The sequence below is a fragment of the Protomyctophum parallelum genome, assembly GCF_964188405.1.
Source record: "Protomyctophum parallelum genome assembly, chromosome: 19".
Taxonomy (NCBI): domain Eukaryota; kingdom Metazoa; phylum Chordata; class Actinopteri; order Myctophiformes; family Myctophidae; genus Protomyctophum; species Protomyctophum parallelum.
Genome location: NC_139717.1, coordinates 24,205,805 through 24,233,747, shown reverse-complemented (window position 1 = coordinate 24,233,747; position 27,943 = coordinate 24,205,805). Strand labels below are relative to the sequence as shown.

Sequence of the window (27,943 nt, the reverse complement as noted above, 5' to 3'; positions counted from 1 at the left end):
CCATACTGTACAATGGGAATCGTTACTTCTGTTTTCCAAAGTATCAGTTCAATATTGCTTTAAAGGTTTTAGCTTACAACCTCTGAGAATCTATTTATTGCCACATGAAACACAGAACTGTATGGTACAAGTATTACATTATGATACACTGTTATTACACTGCCCATTAATCAATAGAACAGGCACTCCATTATTATTATTATTATTATTATTATAGTAGTAGTAGTAGTAGTAGAAGATGATGATTTTACCTGTGGTTATATTAATGTCTGAGACATTCACAGCTGGACCAAGAAATTGGGAAAAGTTGGAATTTTCCAGAAGGGTCTTGAGGATTTCCACTGTCTCCACAGCAGTCACATTTAATTCTACATCCACCTCATAGTCAGCCAAGTCTAGTAAGGCTACAGGGAATAGAAGTGAAATGGTGATCAATATTATACACTGTATTATAACAATAATTGTTATTATTGTTGCTGCCATGTTACATCGAATACTGGTATAAAACAGTAAAACACACAGTTCTAAGGCTAGCAGTGTCACTGTACTTGTACAATCTGTACTGTAGGTGTAATATCTACGTTGCTTCCAAAGGCAGTTGTGAATGATTGTGAATCAGTATGTGATATGTAGGCCTACAAGCTGATATTGAGCTGCGATATGTACACAGTACATAGAACATACACAGTAGGCGTCGGAGATGTATAAGAGCGCCACAGATGAGACGCCTTGCGAGCATGGCCACGGGAAGATATTTACAGTAGGAGGTGCTGAATGTTCAGTAGGGTGTGCGCGCGCGGTGCACGCTCATTTTCGCGCATTTGCTACATTCCCCATCTAAACTCAGGCAGGGCAGGCAACCCAAAATTGCCCTAAATTTCTCGTAGTGCATATCCAGCTTAATAGTCTCACTTACTCCACCTACTGACACATCAGGTGATATAAATTCAGTCAATGGACTAAAACTGGATGGAAACAACAAAAATTAAAGAAATAACAGCAGAAGGCCGTTTGGGCCGGTCCTTCGTACGGGTTGTTATCAACTTATCATGATCATGGTGTTCAAAGCAGTGTGCGTATGTTTGTTACTGCTGACTTTTTCCAGCATCCGAGCCCAGGCGTATATCTTTGATCATACACCAGACTATACTTATGATAAGCTTGCTTGTTATAGTCATACCAACACTGCACACATCTCAACATAATTGTCAGTGATCTAATGTTTACAGATACTCCTTGATATCTTATCTTTTGATATTTATAACATATATTTTGGTGTGAATTGATGTGTGAAAGTTTGAAAGTATGATGCGATTACCTGATATCAGCTTACAGTACTGTCCATCAGTTGGAATGGCATTGATGCATTTGCAGATGCCACTGGTGGTGATGTTATCACAGGCTTCATAAGTGATACAGCTGCTGTAGGGCCAACCATACTGCTCCTCACATCTACACTGGTACCCATTGCCATTTGGAGCGCATACTGGAAGCAGAGATGTTTCTTTCAATTTGAATATTGATACTACTCCTAATAATAATGGCTACAGGCAAGAAATTGTATTATTGAGTATTGAAATGACTATACCTCTATACCTACACCTTTTTTGTCTTATGTGAAAATATTTTTTGCACACAATAATTTAATAATTTTTCACTTATTAGTTATTAGCCGATAGAAGTTACCAATACTGCCCACCTTTTATATACAGTATATGACACCAATTTCACCATACTGTACAATGGGAATCGTTACTTCTGTTTTCCGAAGTATCAGTTCAATATTGCTTTAAAGGTTTTAGCTTACAACCTCTGAGAATCTATTTATTGCCACATGAAACACAGAACTGTATGGTACAAGTATTACATTATGATACACTGTTATTACACTGCCCATTAATCAATAGAACAGGCACTCCATTATTATTATTATTATTATTATAGTAGTAGTAGTAGTAGAAGATGATGATTTTACCTGTGGTTATATTAATGTCTGAGACATTCACAGCTGGACCAAGAAATTGGGAAAAGTTGGAATTTTCCAGAAGGGTCTTGAGGATTTCCACTGTCTCCACAGCAGTCACATTTAATTCAACATCCACCTCATAGTCAGCCAAGTCTAGTAAGGCTACAGGGAATAGAAGTGAAATGGTGAATATTATATTATACACTGTATTATAACAATAATTGTTATTATTGTTGCTGCCATGTTACATCGAATACTGGTATAAAACAGTAAAACACACAGTTCTAAGGCTAGCAGTGTCACTGTGCTTGTACAATCTGTACTGTAGGTGTAATATCTACGTTGCTTCCAAAGGCAGTTGTGAATGATTGTGAATCAGTATGTGATATGTAGGCCTACAAGCTGATATTGAGCTGCGATATGTACACAGTACATAGAACATACACAGTAGGCGTCGGAGATGTATAAGAGCGCCACAGATGAGACGCCTTGCGAGCATGGCCACGGGAAGATATTTACAGTAGGAGGTGCTGAATGTTCAGTAGGGTGTGCGCGCGCGGTGCACGAGCCTGGTGCACGCTCATTTTCGCGCATTTGCTACATTCCCCATCTAAACTCAGGCAGGGCAGGCAACCCAAAATTGCCCTAAATTTCTCGTAGTGCATATCCAGCTTAATAGTCTCACTTACTCCACCTACTGACACATCAGGTGATATAAATTCAGTCAATGGACTAAAACTGGATGGAAACAACAAAAATTAAAGAAATAACAGCAGAAGGCCGTTTGGGCCGGTCCTTCGTACGGGTTGTTATCAACTTATCATGATCATGGTGTTCAAAGCAGTGTGCGTATGTTTGTTACTGCTGACTTTTTCCAGCATCCGAGCCCAGGCGTATATCTTTGATCATACACCAGACTATACTTATGATAAGCTTGCTTGTTATAGTCATACCAACACTGCACACATCTCAACATAATTGTCAGTGATCTAATGTTTACAGATACTCCTTGATATCTTATCTTTTGATATTTATAACATATATTTTGGTGTGAATTGATGTGTGAAAGTTTGAAAGTATGATGCGATTACCTGATATCAGCTTACAGTACTGTCCATCAGTTGGAATGGCATTGATGCATTTGCAGATGCCACTGGTGGTGATGTTATCACAGGCTTCATAAGTGATACAGCTGCTGTAGGGCCAACCATACTGCTCCTCACATCTACACTGGTACCCATTGCCATTTGGAGCGCATACTGGAAGCAGAGATGTTTCTTTCAATTTGAATATTGATACTACTCCTAATAATAATGGCTACAGGCAAGAAATTGTATTATTGAGTATTGAAATGACTATACCTCTATACCTACACCTTTTTTGTCTTATGTGAAAATATTTTTTGCACACAATAATTTAATAATTTTTCACTTATTAGTTATTAGCCGATAGAAGTTACCAATACTGCCCACCTTTTATATACAGTATATGACACCAATTTCACCATACTGTACAATGGGAATCGTTACTTCTGTTTTCCGAAGTATCAGTTCAATATTGCTTTAAAGGTTTTAGCTTACAACCTCTGAGAATCTATTTATTGCCACATGAAACACAGAACTGTATGGTACAAGTATTACATTATGATACACTGTTATTACACTGCCCATTAATCAATAGAACAGGCACTCCATTATTATTATTATTATTATTATAGTAGTAGTAGTAGTAGAAGATGATGATTTTACCTGTGGTTATATTAATGTCTGAGACATTCACAGCTGGACCAAGAAATTGGGAAAAGTTGGAATTTTCCAGAAGGGTCTTGAGGATTTCCACTGTCTCCACAGCAGTCACATTTAATTCAACATCCACCTCATAGTCAGCCAAGTCTAGTAAGGCTACAGGGAATAGAAGTGAAATGGTGAATATTATATTATACACTGTATTATAACAATAATTGTTATTATTGTTGCTGCCATGTTACATCGAATACTGGTATAAAACAGTAAAACACACAGTTCTAAGGCTAGCAGTGTCACTGTGCTTGTACAATCTGTACTGTAGGTGTAATATCTACGTTGCTTCCAAAGGCAGTTGTGAATGATTGTGAATCAGTATGTGATATGTAGGCCTACAAGCTGATATTGAGCTGCGATATGTACACAGTACATAGAACATACACAGTAGGCGTCGGAGATGTATAAGAGCGCCACAGATGAGACGCCTTGCGAGCATGGCCACGGGAAGATATTTACAGTAGGAGGTGCTGAATGTTCAGTAGGGTGTGCGCGCACGGTGCACGAGCCTGGTGCACGCTCATTTTCGCGCATTTGCTACATTCCCCATCTAAACTCAGGCAGGGCAGGCAACCCAAAATTGCCCTAAATTTCTCGTAGTGCATATCCAGCTTAATAGTCTCACTTACTCCACCTACTGACACATCAGGTGATATAAATTCAGTCAATGGACTAAAACTGGATGGAAACAACAAAAATTAAAGAAATAACAGCAGAAGGCCGTTTGGGCCGGTCCTTCGTACGGGTTGTTATCAACTTATCATGATCATGGTGTTCAAAGCAGTGTGCGTATGTTTGTTACTGCTGACTTTTTCCAGCATCCGAGCCCAGGCGTATATCTTTGATCATACACCAGACTATACTTATGATAAGCTTGCTTGTTATAGTCATACCAACACTGCACACATCTCAACATAATTGTCAGTGATCTAATGTTTACAGATACTCCTTGATATCTTATCTTTTGATATTTATAACATATATTTTGGTGTGAATTGATGTGTGAAAGTTTGAAAGTATGATGCGATTACCTGATATCAGCTTACAGTACTGTCCATCAGTTGGAATGGCATTGATGCATTTGCAGATGCCACTGGTGGTGATGTTATCACAGGCTTCATAAGTGATACAGCTGCTGTAGGGCCAACCATACTGCTCCTCACATCTACACTGGTACCCATTGCCATTTGGAGCGCATACTGGAAGCAGAGATGTTTCTTTCAATTTGAATATTGATACTACTCCTAATAATAATGGCTACAGGCAAGAAATTGTATTATTGAGTATTGAAATGACTATACCTCTATACCTACACCTTTTTTGTCTTATGTGAAAATATTTTTTGCACACAATAATTTAATAATGTTTCACTTATTAGTTATTAGCCGATAGAAGTTAGCCTACAAAATACTTAGTCAGTAGAATGTCAGTAAAACTAGAAAGAATGTGAGAACAACAAAGTCAAAAATTGACCGGATGCACAGGTCAGAAGAGTTCAAAGAAACTGGAGAATGTCAGTAAAACTAGAAAGAATGTGAGAACAACAGTCAAAAATGAAACCGGATTGAGTGCATGCTGGCTTTCTTGAATGCACTTAGAATGAAGTCACTGAACTTGTTTTGTAGCTACAATACTCACCAGTGGTGATTTCGATGTCTGTGGTTTTGGTGTCATTATTCATTTGCAGAGGGAAGCTTCCAGCAGAGCGAATCTGGTCTAATAGTTCAGTGCTTGATGCATTCACTTCAACATCAATGATGTAGTTCCACTGATTTGGAAGCACTGTCAGGGTAGAAAGCATAAATGGGTACAGTATGAACCTCCAACAACAATGACTAAAATATAGCCTACAGTAGAGTTTGTTGGAAGAGATATACTAATACTAGAAGTCAAAAATGTATTGTAAACACCTCAAATTGCTATTCTTTTTTGTCCGTTATTCTTCTACTTAAAGGATAAACACCTGCAGTTTCTGAGGCTACTTAAAGGACAACTCCACAGTTTTTCAAGCTCATCAGCATTTATATGTTTATTGGATTACCCTGAAGAAGGCACTCAGGTGGTCTTTAATAAAAGTGTTTTGCATCGTGACTACGAGCTGTGCGACCTATCCACATGGTATCTCAGGATCCACATGCAGGGAGAGGGGGGATCTCAAAAATCATAAAAGGTAAGTGAAAAAGGTTCGGTGGCCTACTGGCAGTATCCATGAGAAATTGGATACTGATCGGACTAGCGGTTTGTAATAATATGAGCTCCAGCCACCCATGCACGCGTGCACACAGGGGATTCCATGGTAATTCCGAAGGAGCATTAGTCCGACATGCAGGAACAACGGTCGGGCCAGTGCTCGAACATGCGCTGCTCTCCACACACACACACACACACACACACACACACACACACACACACACACACACACACACACACACACACACACACACACACACACACACACACACACACACACACACACACACACACACACACACACACACCTTATAGATAGCCTCCCACAGAGCCACACCGTTAACCCCTTAATATAGCTTATCAGGCTTTCACACAGAAATGTGTTGAAAAAAGATGGAGTTTTAATGATTTCATTCCAATTTCATGAATTTACATTAAGCCACCTATTACAGCAATGTTAACATCAAATTACTTCATTGTGCATCCACTCTAATTGTTGCTTATCAAAATGTCTCTACTGTATATACAGTACATTGTACTAACCATTCCTAACCATGTCAGGTAGCGAGTCTTCAACATCGGGCACCTGAGATTAGAATAAAGACTTGATTAACTTGAGCAAATCTAAATGATCCATTCATTGTTTGACTGGTACTTTAGTTTAGCTTGAAAACAGTTTTGTTTTATGTGCAAACAAGGATGTAATAATAATATACTCAAATGAATATCCGGTAGGCTAAACTGTGTTAATTTATCCAAGGAGCCCTTGAACAACAATAATGGTTCTTGTCCTTGCCCACATTTACTGTGTACCATAAACACAACAGGCCTACCTGTGGAGCCGGGCATGAAATCTCAAAAATATAGCACGTCAGTAGAAGGCCAATGACAGTGCAGATATTCATTAATATTGCCATTCCTGTCAAAATCAGAGAGAACAAAACAAGGGGAAGGTCAAACAAACACAATTAACCACTTAAACCACTTTGTACCCCCGGGGTGTTGAATTTTCCCTTCCTTTATTCCCTCTACACATCTAAATATAAACTCACAACAATGTGCCGCAACCTGATTGCGTGTTGTGAGAATGGATGTGTTGCAGAAACTATCTTCACCCAATGTTCACCTATCATGACATGCCCAGAATAGGGATGTTAACTGTAGCGTTCATGTGGTTAGAAAAGAAAAGAAAGACACGATTGAGTTTGTTGGAGTGGCCATGCAGCCAAGCCGGAGGCAATGGTGTTAGGAAGTGACACCGGGTGTCAGCTGTGATGGTGAATGGCAAAACATAATGCAACTTACATACATTGTCATTGTCTCCAGGTATATCGTACGTAATCATACACATAGGACTTATTTTTTAGATTTCAGGTACAGTAGCACATGACCAAGGCAGAGCTCCTAGCCATGCCAGGACCTCTACAGCAGGGGTTCTCAACCCGTGGGTCGCGACCCCTCTGGGGGTCGCCAAATTATTTTGGGGGGTCCCCAAATTATAAAAAAAAACAATAATTTAACTGAATGGCTGGAAAATGGAAATTAAGAGTTTACATAGTACGTGGTGCATTGCATACATTTTCCTTAATGATTATATCTGGTTTCTGTATTAATTTATGATATATTTTCTCTATTAAGGTTATTTTTGCAGTCAGTTTGTTTTGGTGGTGGGGAGGGGGGCGGGGCGGGGGGCGCGACTCGCGAGACATTGCCAAAGCATTTCTATTATTTATTTTATATAAAAATTGCCTAGAGGGTGAGTGTGTGTGAGGACCGATGGTCTCACACACACCATCTCAAACGAAACGACATCCAGACCTACTGTAAGAGGCGCAGCATTTCAGTGTCTGTGAAACACTGTTCAGGGGCCTGACTTGAAAATAGTCACACAAGAGACCACATGTGGACCCAAGGCCGGGGCCCCATGGGTGTCACAGGTGCACCGTTCCTCCAAACAGCACCAAACACTGTTCAGGGGACTGGCATGAGAATAGTGTCACAAAAAAACTAAATTGCACACATATGGGGCGCTACAGTGGAGTTACAGCAATGTTTAACACTTCAAATGGCCATAACTCCATGACCATTTGCTCTGATATGCAGACTACATTTTCACAATTAATGTCCGAGTTGTCCATGCCCATTTAACCCAGTCTGAGCTGTCATAAGTCTAACAGAAATGATGTGTATTGAATGAAGACAGTAGAGACCATTGTTGTGACAAATTATGTTGGTGTCAATTTAAGGCATGCATGGTGCCAAGTTATTATACTTCCTCTTGCAAAGGACTCGCAAAGCGAGTGTGGTTCAGCAGAAACCAGACATTTTACATTTCAGATGGCAAGCTTAATTGTTTTCACTCAATTTGCAGATTAAATTCAGGCAGAGATGGTTTTTCTTCCCAGTCCACCACTATACAAACATTAGGAATTAACAATCAGCATCCTGTATTGTTATCCTTTCCCCCCCATAGCCCCAAGCCATTTCATACACGCACAACCCCAAAATATTGTTATCACAAGCCTCAGACAGAGAGATAACTGGGTACGATGAGGACAGTAAAGACGTTGTACTGTACAGCTGGTAATCACATGCCACACATTTTCATGGTTGTAGGTAGAAATATGACTGCACACATTGCTATTATTATTATTGTAAAATATTAAAACCGTTTGGTCTAGGAAGTTTTTAATATAGGCCTGAATGATGTCTTGCTCAAATATGGAGGGACAGCAGGATATGGATGAGATTATGAATTCACAAAAAAAGAAAACCATTTGTGTACGGTATTACTATGGGCTAAAATCGGCTAGTGTACGGACACCTTAAAGCAGAAAAAGTAAAAGTAGGCCTATTCATTATGCATGATGCATTTCACATACCGGTAATCATAATTGTGTATAGTCCTAATTCGAAATATGTTCAAATATTGAAGATCCGTTATAAGGTGGGGATGATGAACAAAACATTTTGTTTCTAATGTGTGATGCAGTGGTTCTGTAATGATTATGAATGAATGAATGAATGAATGAATGAATGCATGCATGCATGCACGCATGCATGAATTAATTAATTAATTAACGAATTAATTAATTAATGAATTAATGAACAAACAAAGGCAGTAATAAATAATTGCTACTCACCTCCTCTTTCAAGCTGAGCCTCCTCTTTCAAGTGTGGTTCAGTGGGTATAGGCTAATCGAAACAACATTTCAGAATACCCTGGCAACGCTTAGCTACAAAATTAGCAACAAACTTGTTTAAATGTTATTTGGAACTTTTAGCAACTGTTGAAAAATGACTCAAACACTAAAATACAGAATGGGCATTCTCCCTCCAAGGCTCCAAACGATTTTCTGTCTGCCTTCCTTGACTACTGCAGTGTGCTGTTGTGAGAGCAACGTAGTGAGTGACAGCCTTGATTGTAGCCAATCATGCTGCAGCAGCAAGAATAGCCTACGCGCCCTACAGAGTACCATGCATTCCACAGTTAGGCCTCACTCACACTGTTGCAACATGCATACAACATTTGCGTCTTGTCCGTGTTAAATGGCCGCCCCACTGCATTTCCAATGGAAGTCACATGGTTTGACAAAACATTTTTGTTTGATGGCTGTGTTGTGCGCTAAATTCTAACATCCACCCCTTTTCCAGAAATCTCGGTTTTAAATTCGATTTTAAATTCAACAAACAAATCAGCTCCGTCGTTAAAACCAGTTCTTTCCAACTTCAAGTCATTGCCAAGGTCAAATCCTACCTCCCCCACAACAGCTGGAGATGGTTATCCAATGTCCATGCTTTTATATCTTCTAGACTTGATTATTGCAACTCCCTGTATACTGGCATCGACCAGGCTTCACTCAGGTCAACTCCCTGTATACTGGCTTCACTCAGGTCAACTCCCTGTATACTGGCATCACTCAGGTCAACTCCCTGTATACTGGCATCACTCAGGTCAACTCCCTGTATACTGGCATCACTCAGGTCAACTCCCTGTATACTGGCTTCACTCAGGTCAACTCCCTGTATACTGGCATCACTCAGGTCAACTCCCTGTATACTGGCATCACTCAGGTCAACTCCCTGTATACTGGCATCACTCAGGTCAACTCCCTGTATACTGGCTTCACTCAGGTCAACTCCCTGTATACTGGCATCACTCAGGTCAACTCCCTGTATACTGGCTTCACTCAGGTCAACTCCCTGTATACTGGCATCACTCAGGTCAACTCCCTGTATACTGGCTTCACTCAGGTCAACTCCCTGTATACTGGCATCACTCAGGTCAACTCCCTGTATACTGGCATCACTCAGGTCAACTCCCTGTATACTGGCATCACTCAGGTCAACTCCCTGTATACTGGCATCACTCAGGTCAACTCCCTGTATACTGGCTTCACTCAGGTCAACTCCCTGTATACTGGCATCACTCAGGTCAACTCCCTGTATACTGGCTTCACTCAGGTCAACTCCCTGTATACTGGCATCACTCAGGTCAACTCCCTGTATACTGGCATCACTCAGGTCAACTCCCTGTATACTGGCTTCACTCAGGTCAACTCCCTGTAGACTGGCTTCACTCAGGTCAACTCCCTGTAGACTGGCATCACTCAGGTCAACTCCCTGTAGACTGGCTTCACTCAGGTCAACTCCCTGTATACTGGCTTCACTCAGGTCAACTCCCTGTATACTGGCATAACCCTGTAAGACCCGGATATATTTCTACTTGCAAAAAATAGATTTCAACCTTACTACTATGTTGTACTACTAGGACTTTGTAGTAAAAAAATAATACATAATACATGTTCTAGACATTCTAATGATCACACAAATATATGTATTACATGCATTTTAGTTACTTTTATCAGTGTTAAAGATTAAAGGTCATAGGTCAATTTTGATTGAAAATTGCACCAGAGCTTATGAAGTAGCGTAAATTTGTGCCTCTGTGGGGGGTATTTATATGCAAATATCATGACCAATGGCATTGCAAGACTAAACAATGAACATCAATGATGATGTTTAGGTGAAAAAAGAACAGAAAAAAGGTAATTAATTAAATAAAAGAGAAGCATCGTTGGGTTCTTTTATTTGTTTTTAAAACACATCATGACCTCTCACCCTATATGTGCCCTATGTCCCACTCAGAGCTCTACGGTCTGCGGACCAGCTGCTGCTGGTCAAGCCTACGACCAGCAAGAGAAGTAGGGGTGACCGTGCCTTTGCGGCTGCAGGAACACACTGCCCTTCACCATCCGATCTGCCCAGTCGATCAGTGTTTTTAACCCTTGGACTGCCAGTCCCAATTTTTTTGTTTGGTTAACAAATTGGCATATTTTTAATTCATCGTTTTAACATACAAGAAAGATCTGGTGGCTTGAAAAGATGTTTTTTCATTTTTTGTTCATTGATAGTGTATTCTCTCGATTCGCCACCAGATGGCGGGAAAGCACCATTACGCTGATTTTGGCCAAAATAGACGAATCTTCCTAAGTCACTTCCGGTTCAACGATCAACAACATCCTGTAGTATTTTGACCCTAGTCAATAGCTTGGCTGGTCCGGATTGCTAAGCTAATGCTATATTTTTCACAACTAAGTCAAATTAACCTCAAATCAACCCCAAAAGATTGCAAAATATCACATTTTTTACAGCGACGCACATAGAGACGGCGCGCGTGCACGATAGCGCACGATCACGCGGATTTCGGCAGTTTTTTGGTAAATTACATCCAAAAATATTAATATTAGCTTAAAAATATTAATTTTTGATCTTTTGACCCTCTTTTGAACGGGAGGTTTAGATTTTTAGATTAATTCCGTTTTTTCCGTGAATTGTAGGCCAAGGGTTAAATCCCTACTCAAAACCCATCTGCTTTTAATTGCACTTGAGTTCCTTTGTTTAACTAGCCTTAGTTACTACCAATTCAACACAGAATACATGACAAAAATAAAGAGGAACTTTGCAAATAGAACGGATGACCTACCAAACAAATACAAAATTATACCAGCGTATAGGAAGAACAAAAACTTGAAAGATTACCTTGTACATAGCAAACTAAAGCAGACAGACAGACCGATATGCAAGAAACCGGATTACTTCAGACCTAAACAACAGGTGAAAAATAGAACCACAATGAGAATGGTGGGAATAAAACAAATCATGCAGGCTAATACTAGTAACTGTTTCTAACTAATTATATGTAACAAGTGCAACCTACAATATGTGGGTGAAACTAGGAAAACAATAGCAGAAAGACTAAACTAAACCAACATAATGCAAAAGAAACAACATTATTAATTGTACAGCATTTCATGACCCACAGAATTAGTGCCTTGGAAGTTTGTGGATTAGAATCCAATCAAACCTGGACAGAGGGGGAAAGAAGATATGCAGAGAAGCGGTGGATTTTAAAATTAAACACATTTCCACAAGGCTTAAACAATACCAATCCATTACGGGAAACAGGGAAGTAAAGAAACCCTTTAATCCTAACCTCTAAATTGCTCTCAATTAGATCAGAGCCAGGACAATAGCAGAAACACAAAGCCATTTAGATTCAAAATCAGACCATGATCTGATGGTCTGAGGTTGACACTAATGGGCTTACCCTCAAAGGTAATCACACTTTAATCATTGACCTCCAGACACCTACCTCAGAGGTGACTAGATTAAGCCAGACTAAATATAAATATAAGATTGAGAAACTTTTAATGCTTCTAGTAAAACGAAATCTTAATTGCCCTCTTCTTCAACAAAGATGGCAAAAGCCTTTTTTTTTGTTGTTCTTGCTTAATGTAAATCGCTCTGGATTAAGAGCGTCTGCTAAATGCCTAAATTGTAAAAGCAAACATTCTTTGTTCTGTACTTATATATATACAATAGTATGGTACAAAACACTGAAGTCCTTAAAGGTCCGCTGTCATGCCCCGAAATTAATATGGGTGGTACAGTACATCACGTGGTCTGACTGAAAACAGTTTGAAAGTGCTTGCGATGGGCTACGGCCAGCGCAGCAGCACACGCCGTCAGTGAACCACTGACAGCGCGTGCTGCTGCGCTGGCCATGCATTAAAGTGCCATTCATTTTTTTCTTTGTCGGGCTTTATGGGGCTTCATGCCTAACATTATGGTAATTCTTAGGGTCGGGCCGAGCTTCGGGCTGACCCAGTTAGGGCCGGGCCGGGCCGGGCTTCAAATTTCGGGCCCGATGAGAACTCTAGTGTGTATGCCCAGTTCATTGCGGGAACCAGAGACAGGCTATACGTCCCACGTGTGTGCTGTGTGTGTGCTATGAGCACTGCAGCCTGCATGACCAGAAGAGGCTCAGTGCCCCGGTGGTGAGAGGGGGCATCTGAGACGGGCTAGACTATGCTGTCATGCGGAGCGGCGCGGTGATAAATCATCATAGCGATATTGATTATTACAATGAATAAGCATAAACACACGTACAGTTCACTTGAACAATGTTGTGGTACAAGATATTTGAAGACGGATATGAATTTTAGCCTGCTGAAGTGCTGCTGCTACTCAACCTGTGAGCAGGGATCCGCAGCAGGCTGAGCTTAGCCGTGGTTGAGGGCATGTCAGCGGGCGACAGAGAGAGATAGATGGCCGGGGCATGGGACTCGAGTACGAAATTGCGATTATGCAACAGTTACCCTAAAACAAAAAACACGTCAACTCAATGTCATTGTAACTATGATTTTCGAGCAATTTTCTTTTTTTTAATGAGACTTTCACCCAGTATGAAGCTAAATGTGACACCAAAAGAGTAGCATAAGTTGCTATGCTACTACTGCCACCAAGCCTGCATAGAAGACAATGGGGAAAGCTCATCGCCACTCTGACGTCATCATCATGATTAGCATGAAAGATAGCCGTTCTTATCTCCCGAGGGGCATGACATTCCCCCTTTAAACCAGAAACTTAACCTCAGTAAACTTAACTTGCCCGGGGGCGTGGTTATAAACACAACCCGTGTAGGAATTAATATGTAGCTTATAAGAGCCATTTGAGCCACCATATTGTTTTCTAGGTTTCATTGTCAATTTGCCAATCAAGGTAGCCATGGTTACAGGGAGAGAGGGTAGGCTATTTAACCCTGGCCCTAATCAGTCTCAGGAGTTGCCAGACTGTGAACATGTTCTGTATCCTGTGCGTTTGACGGTTTATGTTTTTTTATTTTGTATCTATAGAACAATAGTATAGGACTTTGGTCAGATAATAAATAGGCCTGACGTCGAAATTTTAAATAAAAAGTTTTCTAAATCATGACAATTTTCTGAAAGATTTGAGGCACATTTTAACGATTTTTCAAAAATAGCAGACCTACAAGCTATGAGCTTGTAGATCTGCTATTTTTCAATAGCTAAATTATAATATAATGTATGTAACCACCAACAGGGGTTCCCGCTCAAAATGGGTTAATATGAACTCGGCAAACGTTTTGATTTCAGTGATTTTGATCACACGTCTGAACTTTGTCGGCAACCAGTAGCACGGTTATGGACTAGTTGCATATTATAATTACCTTTGTAGTAGTAGATTTGGTGTAGAGGGGAAACCCCTGGGAGAGCCTGGTTTCAAAGTATAGCGGTGAACTTATAGTACTGATGCTCACACAGCTAAATTATATGTTGTCATTGTGTTGTGATGCAACCCTGTCTCCCAAGTCAAACGTTACTCATATTATACGTACATAGAATATATTAGTAACGTTATTCAAACCTAGCCTACTTCTTATTCTCTCACAATGGTGACAACCACTGCTCTTACGGATTCGGGTCCAATGTAATATAATGGCGTCAGAGATAACGGGCAGTGTTTCTGTGGCCCTGCACCCTCTGGTCATCCTCAACATATCGGACCACTGGATATGCGTCCAATCGCAGCAAGGGTGACCAATGCAGGTGATTGGAGCCCTAATCGGGAAGCAGAGGGTCAAAACATTGAGGTGAAGTTGCTGTCCCACCCCGCTGACAAACAGCAGGCACATAACATTGACATGGAATATTACTACGCCAAGGAAGAACAATTCAAACAGGTCTTTAAAGACATGGAGTTCCTGGGCTGGTATATCACCGGAGGCCCGCCTGACCATTCAGACATCCACATCCACAAGCAGGTGTGCGAGATCATCGACAGCCCTCTCTTCCTCAAACTCGATCCATTGACCAAACAGACTGACCTTCCCGTTAGCGTGTACGAGTCTGTTCGCCGAGCTCGCCTACACGCTCGCCACAGAGGAGGCAGAGAGAATTGGAGTCGACCATGTAGCTTGCATGACTGCCCCCGGAGTGTCTTCAGATGAGTCCTGGTAAGTCGAGTGTTACTTTGCGACCCAATTCCTAATTTCTGCCGAAGGTTCTATGTGAATCGATCTCTTTACCCGTCATTAGTCAGGGTGATGCTCCTCACGTCCTCTGCCCGGTGAGGGCTTTGGACGCTTAGGCGATCAGACTGACTGATCAGCTCTTCGTATGCTATGGTGATAGAGTCTTGGGCCAAAGGCTTTCGAAGCAAAGACTCTCACATTGGCTTGTTGATACCATTGCTTGTGCTACCGCTTGGCCGGGCAGCCAGCTGGACGTCGCCTAGTACCTTCACCAGGTTCTACCGCGTCAATGTGGTCCCTGAGAATCGGTTGGAACAAGCCGTTTTGAGGGTGACAGTGGGCTCCTCTCTGTGATTCCTCCGCTCGATGGTTCCGCCTAGCAGAGGAACTATCATATATTGGAGTGATCCAATATATCGCTACATAACGAACTAGTGCGACATAACGATTTATCGCGCCTCGGAAACGGTACAAGGAAGGGGAAGTGACGTGCGCGGGCAAAGTGCCCTCGGAGGCGGTGCCTACTCGCACGTCACTTTCCTGTGTATAGCACGGGAAATCATCGGTAAATCCGCTCGATGGCTCCGCCTAGCGGAGGAACTATCATATATTGGAGTCATCCAACTATGGTTACCTACGTAACCTTCGTTAGTAGCAGTACTTGTGCGCTCGATCTGCTTGCACACAAGTAGGTCATGTATGGCCTACTTGTGTGCAAGGCGCAAGTTGGCACATAACCCACTAATTTATTAGTAGCCTATGTTGGTCCTCCCTCTTTTAATACCAATTGTTATTGAGATTTCTGTAAGCTCTTTTTGTAGTGTTGTGTCAACTGTGTGCTATTTATTATTATTATTTATTTGATGTTTATGGACTCCAAAAATGGAATTGTAATTTACTGAGGAAGATCAGAACAAATTTATGTGGCTAAAACATGCACTTTTAAATCTGATGTGAATAAAATGTCAACGTTTTGGCAACTTGGTGTCATTCCTGAGCCTCCCTACCCAGTTTTAAAGCTCTGCATCAGTGGCGTATGCAGGACTTAATTATTACCTTGGCCTGGCCATATCTGCCTGGGCACACTGCACGCACATTAGTGTGCACAGATTTTTTATTATTAATTAATTGAATGAATAGTCATTTTTTAATTAATTAATATGCATTTTTTGCCTTCAATTTCCTAAAAATGTCAGGTGTCAGAACTGCATTTAAATTAACTATTTACTGGACAATACAACCAATACAACTGGACAACACACCAACCAATACAACTGGACAATACACCAACCAACCAACCAACCAAAGAATACATGATACAACTGGACAATCCACCAACCAACCAAGAGACTTTGATTTAATTGTGAAGAAATTAATTACAACCAATAAGGAACCAATGTGTTGCACTGTGTGGTATAAACACTAGTTATTTAAGCTGCTGTTACCTTATCTGTGTTGGAATCTTGTTTTGGTTCCATACGATGATCAACACAGTGAAGCCAGCCTCCTTTTGAGCAGCAGCACATTGTGTGTTGAGTCTTGCACAGTAGCCTACTGGCTTTATTCAGATAGCCTACATACTTTCCCAGTAGGCTACTTCTTGTTAACTGCATTCCCTTTTCTTTGCCGTGGTCTTAGTTTCTCCTTCATGTTTTTCTCCACAATTTTCGCTAACTTCGCTAACGCTAACTTGTGCTGTGTTTGTTCAGTATGTTGTTTTGTTTTGGTATTGGTATTTGGTGGGCGTTCACTAAACTAGCGTGCCCGGCTGTTTGATTGACAGCCAAATGAGCCAACCCTATCTGCCCACACACACACACACACAGACAAAATCCAAATTTCATTATACTTTAAATGACATGTCAAACTATAGGGGTTTTCATGATGCTGAATCCAGCATGAGTTTTGCACGAAAATACTCCTTGGGCTAAATTCGGCCATAGCTACTTTGGGCAAGTGTGCCCAAATGTGCTGACCTCATCACATTTTCTATAGCCACACCTAGAGCCTTACATGGCTCGGGTCCATACTAATGCGGTTGCATTTAACGGCATCATTAGAGCTATACAGTATGGATCAGAGCTAACGGGCAGATAATCACATTTCTCATAAACCTTTTTGTTATCATAAAATAAATAAAATTAGCACATCATAGGCCTACGTGCAAAAGTGACTTTTTTGAAGAACAAAGTTAGGAGGATGTAGGCTATACAATTATCTATTGTTATTCACATTTACGGTTACAAATAGTCTATTATCTTTATTCATGGACTTTTATTTTGGAATTATTTATTTATAATGGAAAAAAGTCACTGCAGAAGCACAGCACACCACACACTCAAAAAGTCACTACACTTTACCACTTTTAATACCAATTGTATTGTTTTATACTGTACTAGGCTACATGAGTCCTGAGTCCTGCATGTCATTGTCATAAGAGAGTGGATTGTTAGGATAGGCTATATGTCTGGACACTATGTCCCTACAGACAGTAATTGGACAACAGAGACCTTGAAGCAGTTTAATTACATTGTACAATGTATGCATTTTGTTGACTTAAAAAATAGATTATTATTTAAAATAAATACAAATAAAATACATTATTCGGCAAAGTTCACCCATACAACAACAATCTGGTGGCATACTCTCCTATGGCAATAGGAAGCATGCATGTCCACATCTCCAAGATATAGCTTTATGGAGCTCTTAAACCTAACACTTGTTCTTTTGCTATTTCTGACAGGCTCAATGCATGTGCACACATCCACACAAAGACTAAAGCTTAAATTAGAATAAAAACTTATAGTAAGTTATATTATCAATGTCAAATAATATTAAGACAAATGTATTAGAAATTAAAAATATTTGGACAAAATGCAAATAAACTTCTTTGAGTTTTCTTTTTAAATAAAACAAAATGCAAAGGACATGAATTGCTTTTACAGCACAATATTTTGTTTCTCATTTCAATGAATATTCACATTGGCAGATGTTCAAATGACATAGGCATAACATTTAGTGATTGCCAGTCTGAGGGTGTCATTAAGATGTGAGTCAGTCATACGAGTTCATGATAGCGTCACGAAATCAATTCTAAAGATGGGAGCCAGTGCAGGGAAGCTAAAATGGGTGTGATATGGTCGAATTTCCTGGAGCCAATTAAAAGGTGGCTGCAGCATTCTGCACTGGAGAAACGGGAAAACACCTGTTCCTGAACAAACAATACACCATTGATTACTATTGGAATAAATAGGCTATATAATAGAGCTTTAACCGTTAAACAAAACACAAAAAATAAATAAATACGGTACACTTTTAATGAATAGTATCGACATTAATTGCTACCAATTAATTGTTGTTACTAATGAATGATTCTGTCGGAACAGAACTGCTTGTGTTGTCGGCTCCTGACACATGGTAGAGAACAAGAAATGTTTTTGTGAAATGGCTCATTCAATCTGCAAAATATATATAAGTGGTTCTCAAACTTCTTTGTGTCATGAAGGACCCCCAAATTAATGTGTTTGGCTACGGCCCGTAAATGGTGCATATATATTGCGTAGATATTTGCATAGATTGTATTACATTCACCCATTCACACACGCATTCATACGCCGATGGCAACGGAAACCATGCAAGGCACCAACCAGCACATCAGGAGCAAGTAGGGGTTCAGTGTCTTGCTCAAGGACACTTCGACTGGAGCCCAGGTTCGAACTGGCAACCTCGCGGTTGCCATTCGGCCACTATACCCCTGAGCCACCGCTGCCGGTTAGATCAGTGAATCTATTATTATTAAACATGATGCAACTTACTTCGCCTTCCACGTATTCTCCTGAAGAAGTTTAATCCAGAGGAAGCGATACCACCACTTGTACTCTGTATGGAAAACATGGACCAGTAATTATAAGAATGTGTCAGGTGAAAAGAAGCAGCTTGGACTCCTCATGCATAGAAGGAGGCATGAGGTCAGTCCGCTGCCCCCCCAGGTTGGCAGAGGAAGTGTAGCGCCCAGGATTACATTAGATAATTGGCACTGGGTGAAAAGAAAACTGGGTTACAAAATCGTGGGATAAAAAAAAAAAAAAAAGAATGTGTTCACACAATGCAAGGCACAACACCATCATTAAAGAGGCGCTTCACTTGTGGCATTTTACTTGTGACAGAAGAAAGCACTGTTCAATGGAGGAGAGTAGGAGACTCGTGGCTACCTGCATTCCACATGGCATCGCTTTTATGTTTATATATTTTTGTCTAAATGGGATTAAGTGACAAAGGTAAACTGCTTGAGGTCAACACAGTCAAATAAGTGTTAATTGCGACTGTAGATCGCACATTACTATGAAAACCTGTCCGTCAGTCAGGTCACACTCATATGGTTGTCAGCTCATGACGCCTCGTAACATCACGCCTCGTGACACGTCACACCACCATATACTGTATGGTAGATGCTCCATATACGGCCATCTCCATATATGGTTGACGCCCCATATATGGCCGTCTCCATATATGGCCATCTCCATATATGAAGATCACGACACTGACCTCATCAAATCCTCATCGAAAACCCGAAGATTTAGGCCTGCAGGCCCTACCTGGGCCCTCATCAAACCCTGTACACTCAAGACACTGCCCCGCTGCCACCCTTAGATCTCCCTATATGGAGCTGGCCTGTTCTGACATTCCATAATGTTGATCTTCATGTCCTCATCAAACCCTGTACACTCAAAACACGCTCCATATATGGCCAGTACAGAATTCATTCCATATGTTGATCTGACCCCCCATGCCAAAGTGGTCGCTTCTCGCCCTCGGGGCGTCTTACTGGTTGTTATTGGTTGTTATTGGTTGACCAATTTCACACCAGCGAATAAATTGTGAGAAAATGGGGGGAAAACTGCAAAAGAAAAGCCAAATAGCAAACTGATGCTAGTGGAACTATTTATTTTCAAATGCACTTACTCTTGTTCGATTAGAGCCGGTGCCTGTACTTCCTGCAGGTAGACGTCTTAATAAGGCAGCTCGGATCTGTAGGCAGAGTGTTTGAATGTTATACAACACAATACATACTTTTTAAAACAAAGCAAATGTTTTATTTTAATATAGTTTAGTATGCATCTCCTTTATGTATGTTCTATATTTGTATACTACAACATACCTTTGAATCCAACAGTGTCCCAAACACTAAAATGAAGAAACCCTAAATGAAATAAATAAAGTGTCTTATTGATGGTTGTATACATATATCAGTATAGTAATGTAGAGTAGGCCTATAAATTCATGCCCAATAAAAAACAAACTGTTTGTTTGTGACCTTTTTTGCCCAATAATTACTTGGTTAAAAATGTCACAGCTCTTGCTCTTTGCGGAATTGAAGTTTCCCCAGGAGCCCTCATAACATAGAGCGGAGGCAATAAGTAATATTGCTTTTATGCAATTTATTGCGGTCAAATGTGTTTTTTAGTTTTTGCTTGTTTCATGAATGTGTTATTAGCTGCCATTACAAACATCCATGCCTTGGTTGTCCCACATGAGCCGCCACAGTCTGCTAAACAGATGTTATGCTGTTATGTGTTTTGCCAAGTCCCGGAAAAGACGCACAGTGATTGGCCAGTAAAGTCACTTTGATTGGCAGTTGTGCCGAACGCTCACCTCAAAACATGATTTACGAGACTGTGATAGAGAGGAGGGAAACTGGACAACAGGGGCATTTCTGAAACCCCTCAAAATAGACCCCATGGCAAGTCATTTGGGATCAATATAAGTAGGAAAATTAGCCTATATGCTTTTGCATTACCTGTAATGAGTTGAAGAATGCAAAGGCAATATGGATTCCAATATTTGTTGGAGCTGTCATAGTTCCCACTCCCAGACCCCAAGTCAATCCAAAGAAAGGAGTCAAAATGGCCAAGCATCTTGCGACGACAACTATCGCATTCGTTTCATCTGACTGGTCAGAATGCTCCACACCTCTCCTCAGCATTTTGTACAAGACCACGATTAGAATTATGAAGTTTATAAAAACAATGGTCAAGGCAGGAATCACGAACGCAAGTAGGGCTTTCGTCTTGTGCCAGTTTAGCCAACAAGCGTTGTATTCTCTGATGTAGCCAATGTTGCCCGCTGTAGAGGCAATGGTGACGACTGCTATAATTAAAGGTCCTCCGTAGCCCAAACAGAAACCGATGGCCAGCATGGTTGATTTAGACATCTGGGAGAAAACCATGATGGTTCGGTAAAACAGGAGAAGGCCAGACACAAGCATCCAAAAGAACAGGGCAAGGTAGAAAAAGTGTATGAAAAATGTTGCTGCGCGGCATGGAGCGACTGGAACTCTGTAATCTTCCCCTGGATTTTCAAGGGGGTTGTCGGCAATTGCTGATCCAATGATGAACCAGATGTCTGCAATGAGCAGAGACACCGCAATGTTCACAATACAAACATGACGCATGTATGAGGTGCTGTTTCTGGTCATGGCCTTCCAAACGACTCCCTCAACGATGAGACAAATGACCAAGCATCCCATTGATATCCCTATGCCAATGTACGAGATTATATCCAGTAAAACTTTAATTTCTGGGGGAATGTCAATCGACATAAGAATTGTGAAGGAGGTTAGGTGGGTGCAGTTACAGGTGACGGTATCATTTATGTCTGACACAAAAGCACACCCCTCGTGGTCCCATCCGCCGAGGTTATCAAAGAGTGCGAAGTTCCAGAAGACGCACTGTGGGCTCAATGTCAACGACGTGTTTTGTTTGTCAAAAGTTATTATCACATTTTCAACCGTGGTGTTCAGCTTGACCATCAGAACTTTGCCATTGATGGTGTTCTCATAGCTGGTTTCGTTGCTAGTGGTATTGAAGCTGCTGGCGTTGAAGCTGGCATTCCTGGGAGGTAGAATGCTGTTGAGGGGGAAGACAATGGTGGTAATGAAGAGGTTGGTAGCACTGGTGTTTAGAATGTTGAGGGTGACACTAGAGTTAATGTCCGCCTGGTACGAGTTGTTGAATCTTGTTCTGTCCAGCAGAATGAGTTCGGTTGATATATTAAACTCTCCTTCCAAGGAGTCGATGATACTTTCCAATGAAATTAGAAACTTTGAGCTGACATTGAGGGTTTTGTTGGTGTTTAAAATGAACCAGGATTCTGTTGCTGCTTCATCAATGATGACATCCACTATTTCCAGGATATTCTGCAGACAAAACAGCATTTCTCTGTTAGAGTGATAACATGTTTATCTTGTTTTAAGCTACAAAATATTGCATAATACTGTAAGCAAAGTACAATGTGACATAATAAAGCTCGCCTGTGGTTCTCAATTGGGTGTTTTAGTGATGAACGACATGTCTAACATCTAGACATCTAGACATCATTAAGCTGAGATTATTAGGTTACCATGAAAGTAAGAATCATTCACCTACTCCATAATGACATTCTATATATTTTCTTTAATAGGCCTTAATAGGTATATTTTTGAGGCGAGGGCTGCGAGGCATATAGCAACCTATATGGGGATTTATTTCCACCGTCATGACAATCTCATCGACATCAACAGCGACATCTGCAATGTTGTCCAGGATGTCAATAATAGCAGATATGGTTGCACTCGAACCAGTAATTTCTGTTTGATGTGCTTCTGCCACATTAGTTAGATTCCCCACAAATTCTGGAACTGTCTTCGCAACCAAATCCTAAAAGAATCAAACATGTCAATTGCATTTGCATGTTACCAACCAAGAACATTCTGTTACCAGTGGTTCTGTACTGTTACCAGTGGTTCTCAAATGTCAAGAACCCCCAAATTAATAATTAGTGGACCGGGTCCCATCTGGAAATATCTTCTACCAAAGACTCTCATACAAGATAATTGTTGTTAAACCATTTCAACAAATATTCCAAAAATATATATATATATTTTCTTTTAAGTAGCTGACTTATAACTTCACAAGTAACATTTCAACGTGTTGTGAGCTTGTAGATCAGCTATTTTCAAATATCCGCTGTGTATAGGGTTATAGTGACTAAAATAATTTCACTGGTGGGGACCCCCTGGAACACCCTCGAGGACGCCTGGGGGTCCTCAGAGCCCATTTTGAGAACCACTGGTGAAAGTGATTCCCCATCATGTGGTGGTATTCCCTATAAAGATTTAAAAAAGGCTTATTTTACCTGCGATTCAGTCCGAAGTTCTGCTATTTCTTTTACAATACAACTATCCTCCAGAAGTTTCCATTGTCCACTGAGACATTGGACGCGTATTTTTCCAACCTGGCCAGGATCACATGCTCGTTCTGATATGTCTCCTTCTCGTCCACTACCATACTCCTCATCATTACATGGCACATTACCTTGTGCCAAGTGCAAAGAATCTAGTTATTTCCAAATTTTATGACTGCACAACAATAATAATAATAACAATAACAATAATAATAATAATAAAGCTGCAAGCAGCGATAAGGCGGGACCAAGAAAGAAGACAATACGCAATAAGAACAATATGCACAAATACGACTGACGAGCTGAGTTGACAGTACCCGGATTTGAAGACACAACCTTGTGGTCCGAAGGCAAGAGCTCTACTGACTGAGCTACACAGAAACAATTAAAATTTCATGCAAATTGCTCAAAAACATCAGAAAATCAGGTATAAGCGTTTTTTAAACTGCTCAAAGTGGCAGAAGATCTGAGGGTGGAGCTTACTGATCAAAGTGACACGGAAGATGTTCAGAGTTGTTGTCTTTTTATAAATGGTCCCAGTCGCATAACACGTGAAGTGTTTTTCGACATCACCTGCGCAGTTTCCAATTATGTACTTGTAGATGATGCAGAAATTATCTTCTTGACCTTGGTTATCTGTGAACATTTAATCATATTGGTGAATTACAGGCAGCTGTGTGTATAGCTTTTATAGTAGTCCTAGAAGTGCACTGTGATGAGCCATTATTTTTTCCTTTTGTAAGACTAAATTATGCTTTATTAGATAAGACAGAGTAGAGACAAGAAGTCGAGCAAGAGAGAAAGACTGGTTCCGGCTGGAAGACACCGATGTGCCTCGCCAATTCATTCTTACCTGAAGGTAAGTCCACTTCCTCCTCATTCCTCCACTGGACTTTATAGGGACTTTGCACGCAACAACTAAGGTCTTGAGTATCACCTCCCTTACAGGGGATGTTGTAAGTGCTATTGACTCGTATGTTGGGAGCTTCTTTGATGACATCAGATTCCATGTGTCCGTTCTGCACGAATGTCATTGCTCGAAGTTCCAGGATACATTTATAATCCCCTGAGATTAAAATGAAGCTTGAATTAGTTGATGAATCAGTACAATGTGAAATAGTACAACTTTTACATGTGAGTGGTGATCTAGAATATTGTACAGGTTCAAAATTAAATGGTAAAAGTGGCACATTTGCAACATTTTATTTTATTATTACTATGGCACATTTGGCAGAGAATGTCACTTCAAACCTTTTAAAGTTTGTGGCATCCTTCCCATTGATTTCCCACTTCGAACTAATAACTTCGGCCAGAAACTCAGGAGTGCAAGTCATGCTTATGGTTTGACCAGTGTACGTTTCAGGAAAAGTGATTTCTTTTTTACCTTGGGAAAAAGTGAACAGGATAAGTTGATACTTTTACTATCTGATTCCCAATTGATGACATCATTTTTCTGTAGCTTATTTTAAAAACGTACTCGTGGAAGTTGTCGAAACTGGGCCTTCTGCAGTCAGATTTCCCTTCTTTAAGACATTTGGGAGATCTTTATTTGCTTTGAGTAATTCCGTTGTATTAACAGATGATGTTTGCAAAACGTAGTTTACAATAGTGCTTCCTTGTCTGTTAGTAAGACCAAACCAGGAAAAAGTTGAGAACATAAATGTGTCGCACAGCCCTACAGTACATCTAAATTGCTGTATTTGTTGCTGTAAAATACTGTACCTAAAGTTTGTTACATCAATAGAAATGAACCCTGTGATTCTTCCATAAGTCTCATTCAACTGCAAATGAAATGATACTTTTAATGACAGGAACACAGCAATATGATGGATTCACACACACACACACACACACACACACACACACACACACACACACACACACACACACACACACACACACACACTTACTTACCAGGACCTCCATACGTTCTTTAAAACGTCGGAATTCTGTACTTTCTTCATCATTTAAATCCTCTGTGAAAGTCCTTTTAAGCCTAACTGACATGTTCAATTCTGGGCAAGGATAAAAAAAGACAAAGACAGTATACTGCAGTTGCATGCATTGTCTTGTATGCAATAACCATATCATCTCTGTCGTTGATATCTCATAATTCCACAACAATGGAGTTAATAAACTGTTACTTTTCAGGATTCAAATATATATATATATATTTTTTAGCAAAAGTAGCAGATCGACATGGTCAAAAGGTGTCGTTTCACGATACTTTTGTGGGACACTGCAGTAGTGTAGTATAATCAAGTAGCGTTAATTTGCGAGATTAACGAGAAAAATAAAACAAAAAAGGTTAAAATATGAAGATAAGGTTTCTGCCCGACAGCAACGATATACATTCCCAAGGTGGACAATGATGTTCAAACTTTCATGAAATGTAAAAAAGCTGCATTCCAATGGATACAATGTAGTTAAGCTCTTGTTAATACTTTTCATTTCACAAACGTAACCACTTACAACGTGATGTTCCTATCTTGGTCATGTCATAATAGACGAAGAGTTTCAAAAATGTAAAAAGAATGGCAAAACATGTATAAAAAGCAGACCTACAAAATACATCATGATGTGATGCGTTGAGCTTGTATGTAGACACTGTCAAACAGCATAAGTATACAACGTAAGTATAAGGGTTTTTTAAAGTACAATGTTTTTTAAACACTTACCGAACGTTGTTGTTGGTTGTGGTGCTGGCGGAACTGTAGGTGCAGTAGTTGAATCTGTAATTATATTAATGCATAGGCAGAGGAACCATAAGAAGAGACACCCCATCCCACTGTTTGAGGGGCGCTGGCCCCTCCAATGCCTGTTTTATTTTTTTGTATTATTACGACATATAGCAGCCAAGTCTATGGATTTTTAATGTTTGTTTAGAGCCCTTTTTAAGAGGATGTTACAGAGAGGAGGATGGGGCACATTGATTGTTTCTGGCTATGAATTACTTACTTCTTATATATACAGTATATATATATAGTTAGTATAGGAGTATACGGATACAGATACACATGGATTATATGATTTATACAGTTAAAATTGTAATTGCTTATAGGGATTATGAATATTAGATAAGAAGGGGGTAGGAGTAAATAAGTCTTTACTTCTTCCTACTACTTTTTGAACTTATGGTGGAAGATCAATGATCACATTGTTGTGTTTTTTTCTTTGTTTATTTAATTATTTCATTTGTTTATTTCATTTTTTATATTTTCTATTATTTTTTAATACTGTACATTGTTTTTTTATTTTGTTTTTTTTTACCTGAAAGTTCAAAATATAGATTATCAAATCAAACTTTTGACAAAAATCAAATGGCAGCCAAGTCTATGGACTTTTACTGTTTGTTTATGGCAGTTAAACATTGACAATGTGAGACGTTATGTGGCCAATATAAATACATCTTGTTGTGACTGGATACGTTTTATACATTAACACACTGCATTCATGTCTGCTAACGTATATAGTGGCAGTGAATCTGCCACTATATATGTTGCTTTATGTATGCCTCGTGTGAGGTCATGTGGCTGTGGCACAAGGTTATAATAGTTAACTAAAACTAACTAAAAAACTAAAACTAGAATTAAAAAAACATTTTAGTTAACTGAAACTAATAAAAACTAAAGATAAATTAAAAAACGATAACTAAAATGAAACTGTATTGTGTGTCCTCAAAACTAACTAAAACTAACTGAAATTATAGACAAAATACCCTTAGTTTTAGTTTTTATCAATATTTATATGCCTTTCGGATATTTATAATATAAACCTTTTAAATTCATTGGATTCATTTCCTCATTTCTCCAACAAGTTTTACAGCAGTTTTCAGCACCGTACGGCAGCATGTATAGCCACGCTAACCCTAACCCACAAATAAACCGAAGTACGAAAAAAACCTAAAACTAAACTATAACTAAACTAAAACTAAACTAAAACTAAGCATTTTCACCAAAATAAAAACTAAATAAAAACTAGCAAACCCGCTCTAAAAACTAAACTAAACTAAAACTAACTAAAAAGAATGTCTTAACTAACTAAAACTAAACTATAATGAAAAAATCAAAACTATTAGGCAGCCAAGTGAGCTCCCCTCACTTCACCCAAGTGTGATTTTTTTAATAACCCCTCCCAACCACAACCACACGTGTTCCCATGAGTCATCACATTGTCTGTCTGTCTTTGTCATTTTCTTGTTGAGTTAGTGTAATTTACGAGTTATTATGCAGTAGTGTATGAAATCAGTCACAAAAAAACAGGCATAAATTGCACATCCAAAGCATGAGAATACTTGATATCAGTGACATTGACTCATGAGTGACATGTACAATACATGGTGTGAGTGACAGGCTGTCAGTCAGCAGCAGTCTGAAGTTCATATTGGATGTCCTTATATTTGCACTACTATTACTGTAATCTGTTATTCAA

At 39.8% G+C, this 27,943-nt stretch overlaps 1 protein-coding gene and 1 long non-coding RNA gene across 2 annotated transcripts in view; both read right to left on the bottom strand.

Annotated features, from left to right (window-relative positions):
* LOC310876871 (adhesion G-protein coupled receptor F1-like) overlaps positions 1-27,943 on the bottom strand; it is a gene marked incomplete at its 3' end in the record, with an annotated part of 284,448 nt that overhangs the window by 197,980 nt on the left and 58,525 nt on the right. Inside the window, exons 2-5 of the mRNA XM_083790522.1 lie at positions 21,090-22,487; positions 20,451-20,492; positions 20,255-20,320; positions 19,108-19,171 (exon numbers count right to left, since the gene is read on the bottom strand). Of these exons, the coding sequence (XP_083646648.1) occupies positions 19,108-19,171; positions 20,255-20,320; positions 20,451-20,492; positions 21,090-22,487 (1,570 nt within the window). The remainder of the gene's footprint in view (positions 1-19,107; positions 19,172-20,254; positions 20,321-20,450; positions 20,493-21,089; positions 22,488-27,943) is intronic.
* Positions 25,007-25,528, bottom strand: LOC310876710. Its single transcript, XR_014570756.1, has 3 exons — positions 25,427-25,528; positions 25,235-25,293; positions 25,007-25,132 (listed from the first exon to the last, which is right to left on the bottom strand). It is a non-coding gene; the product is annotated as an uncharacterized lncRNA (long non-coding RNA).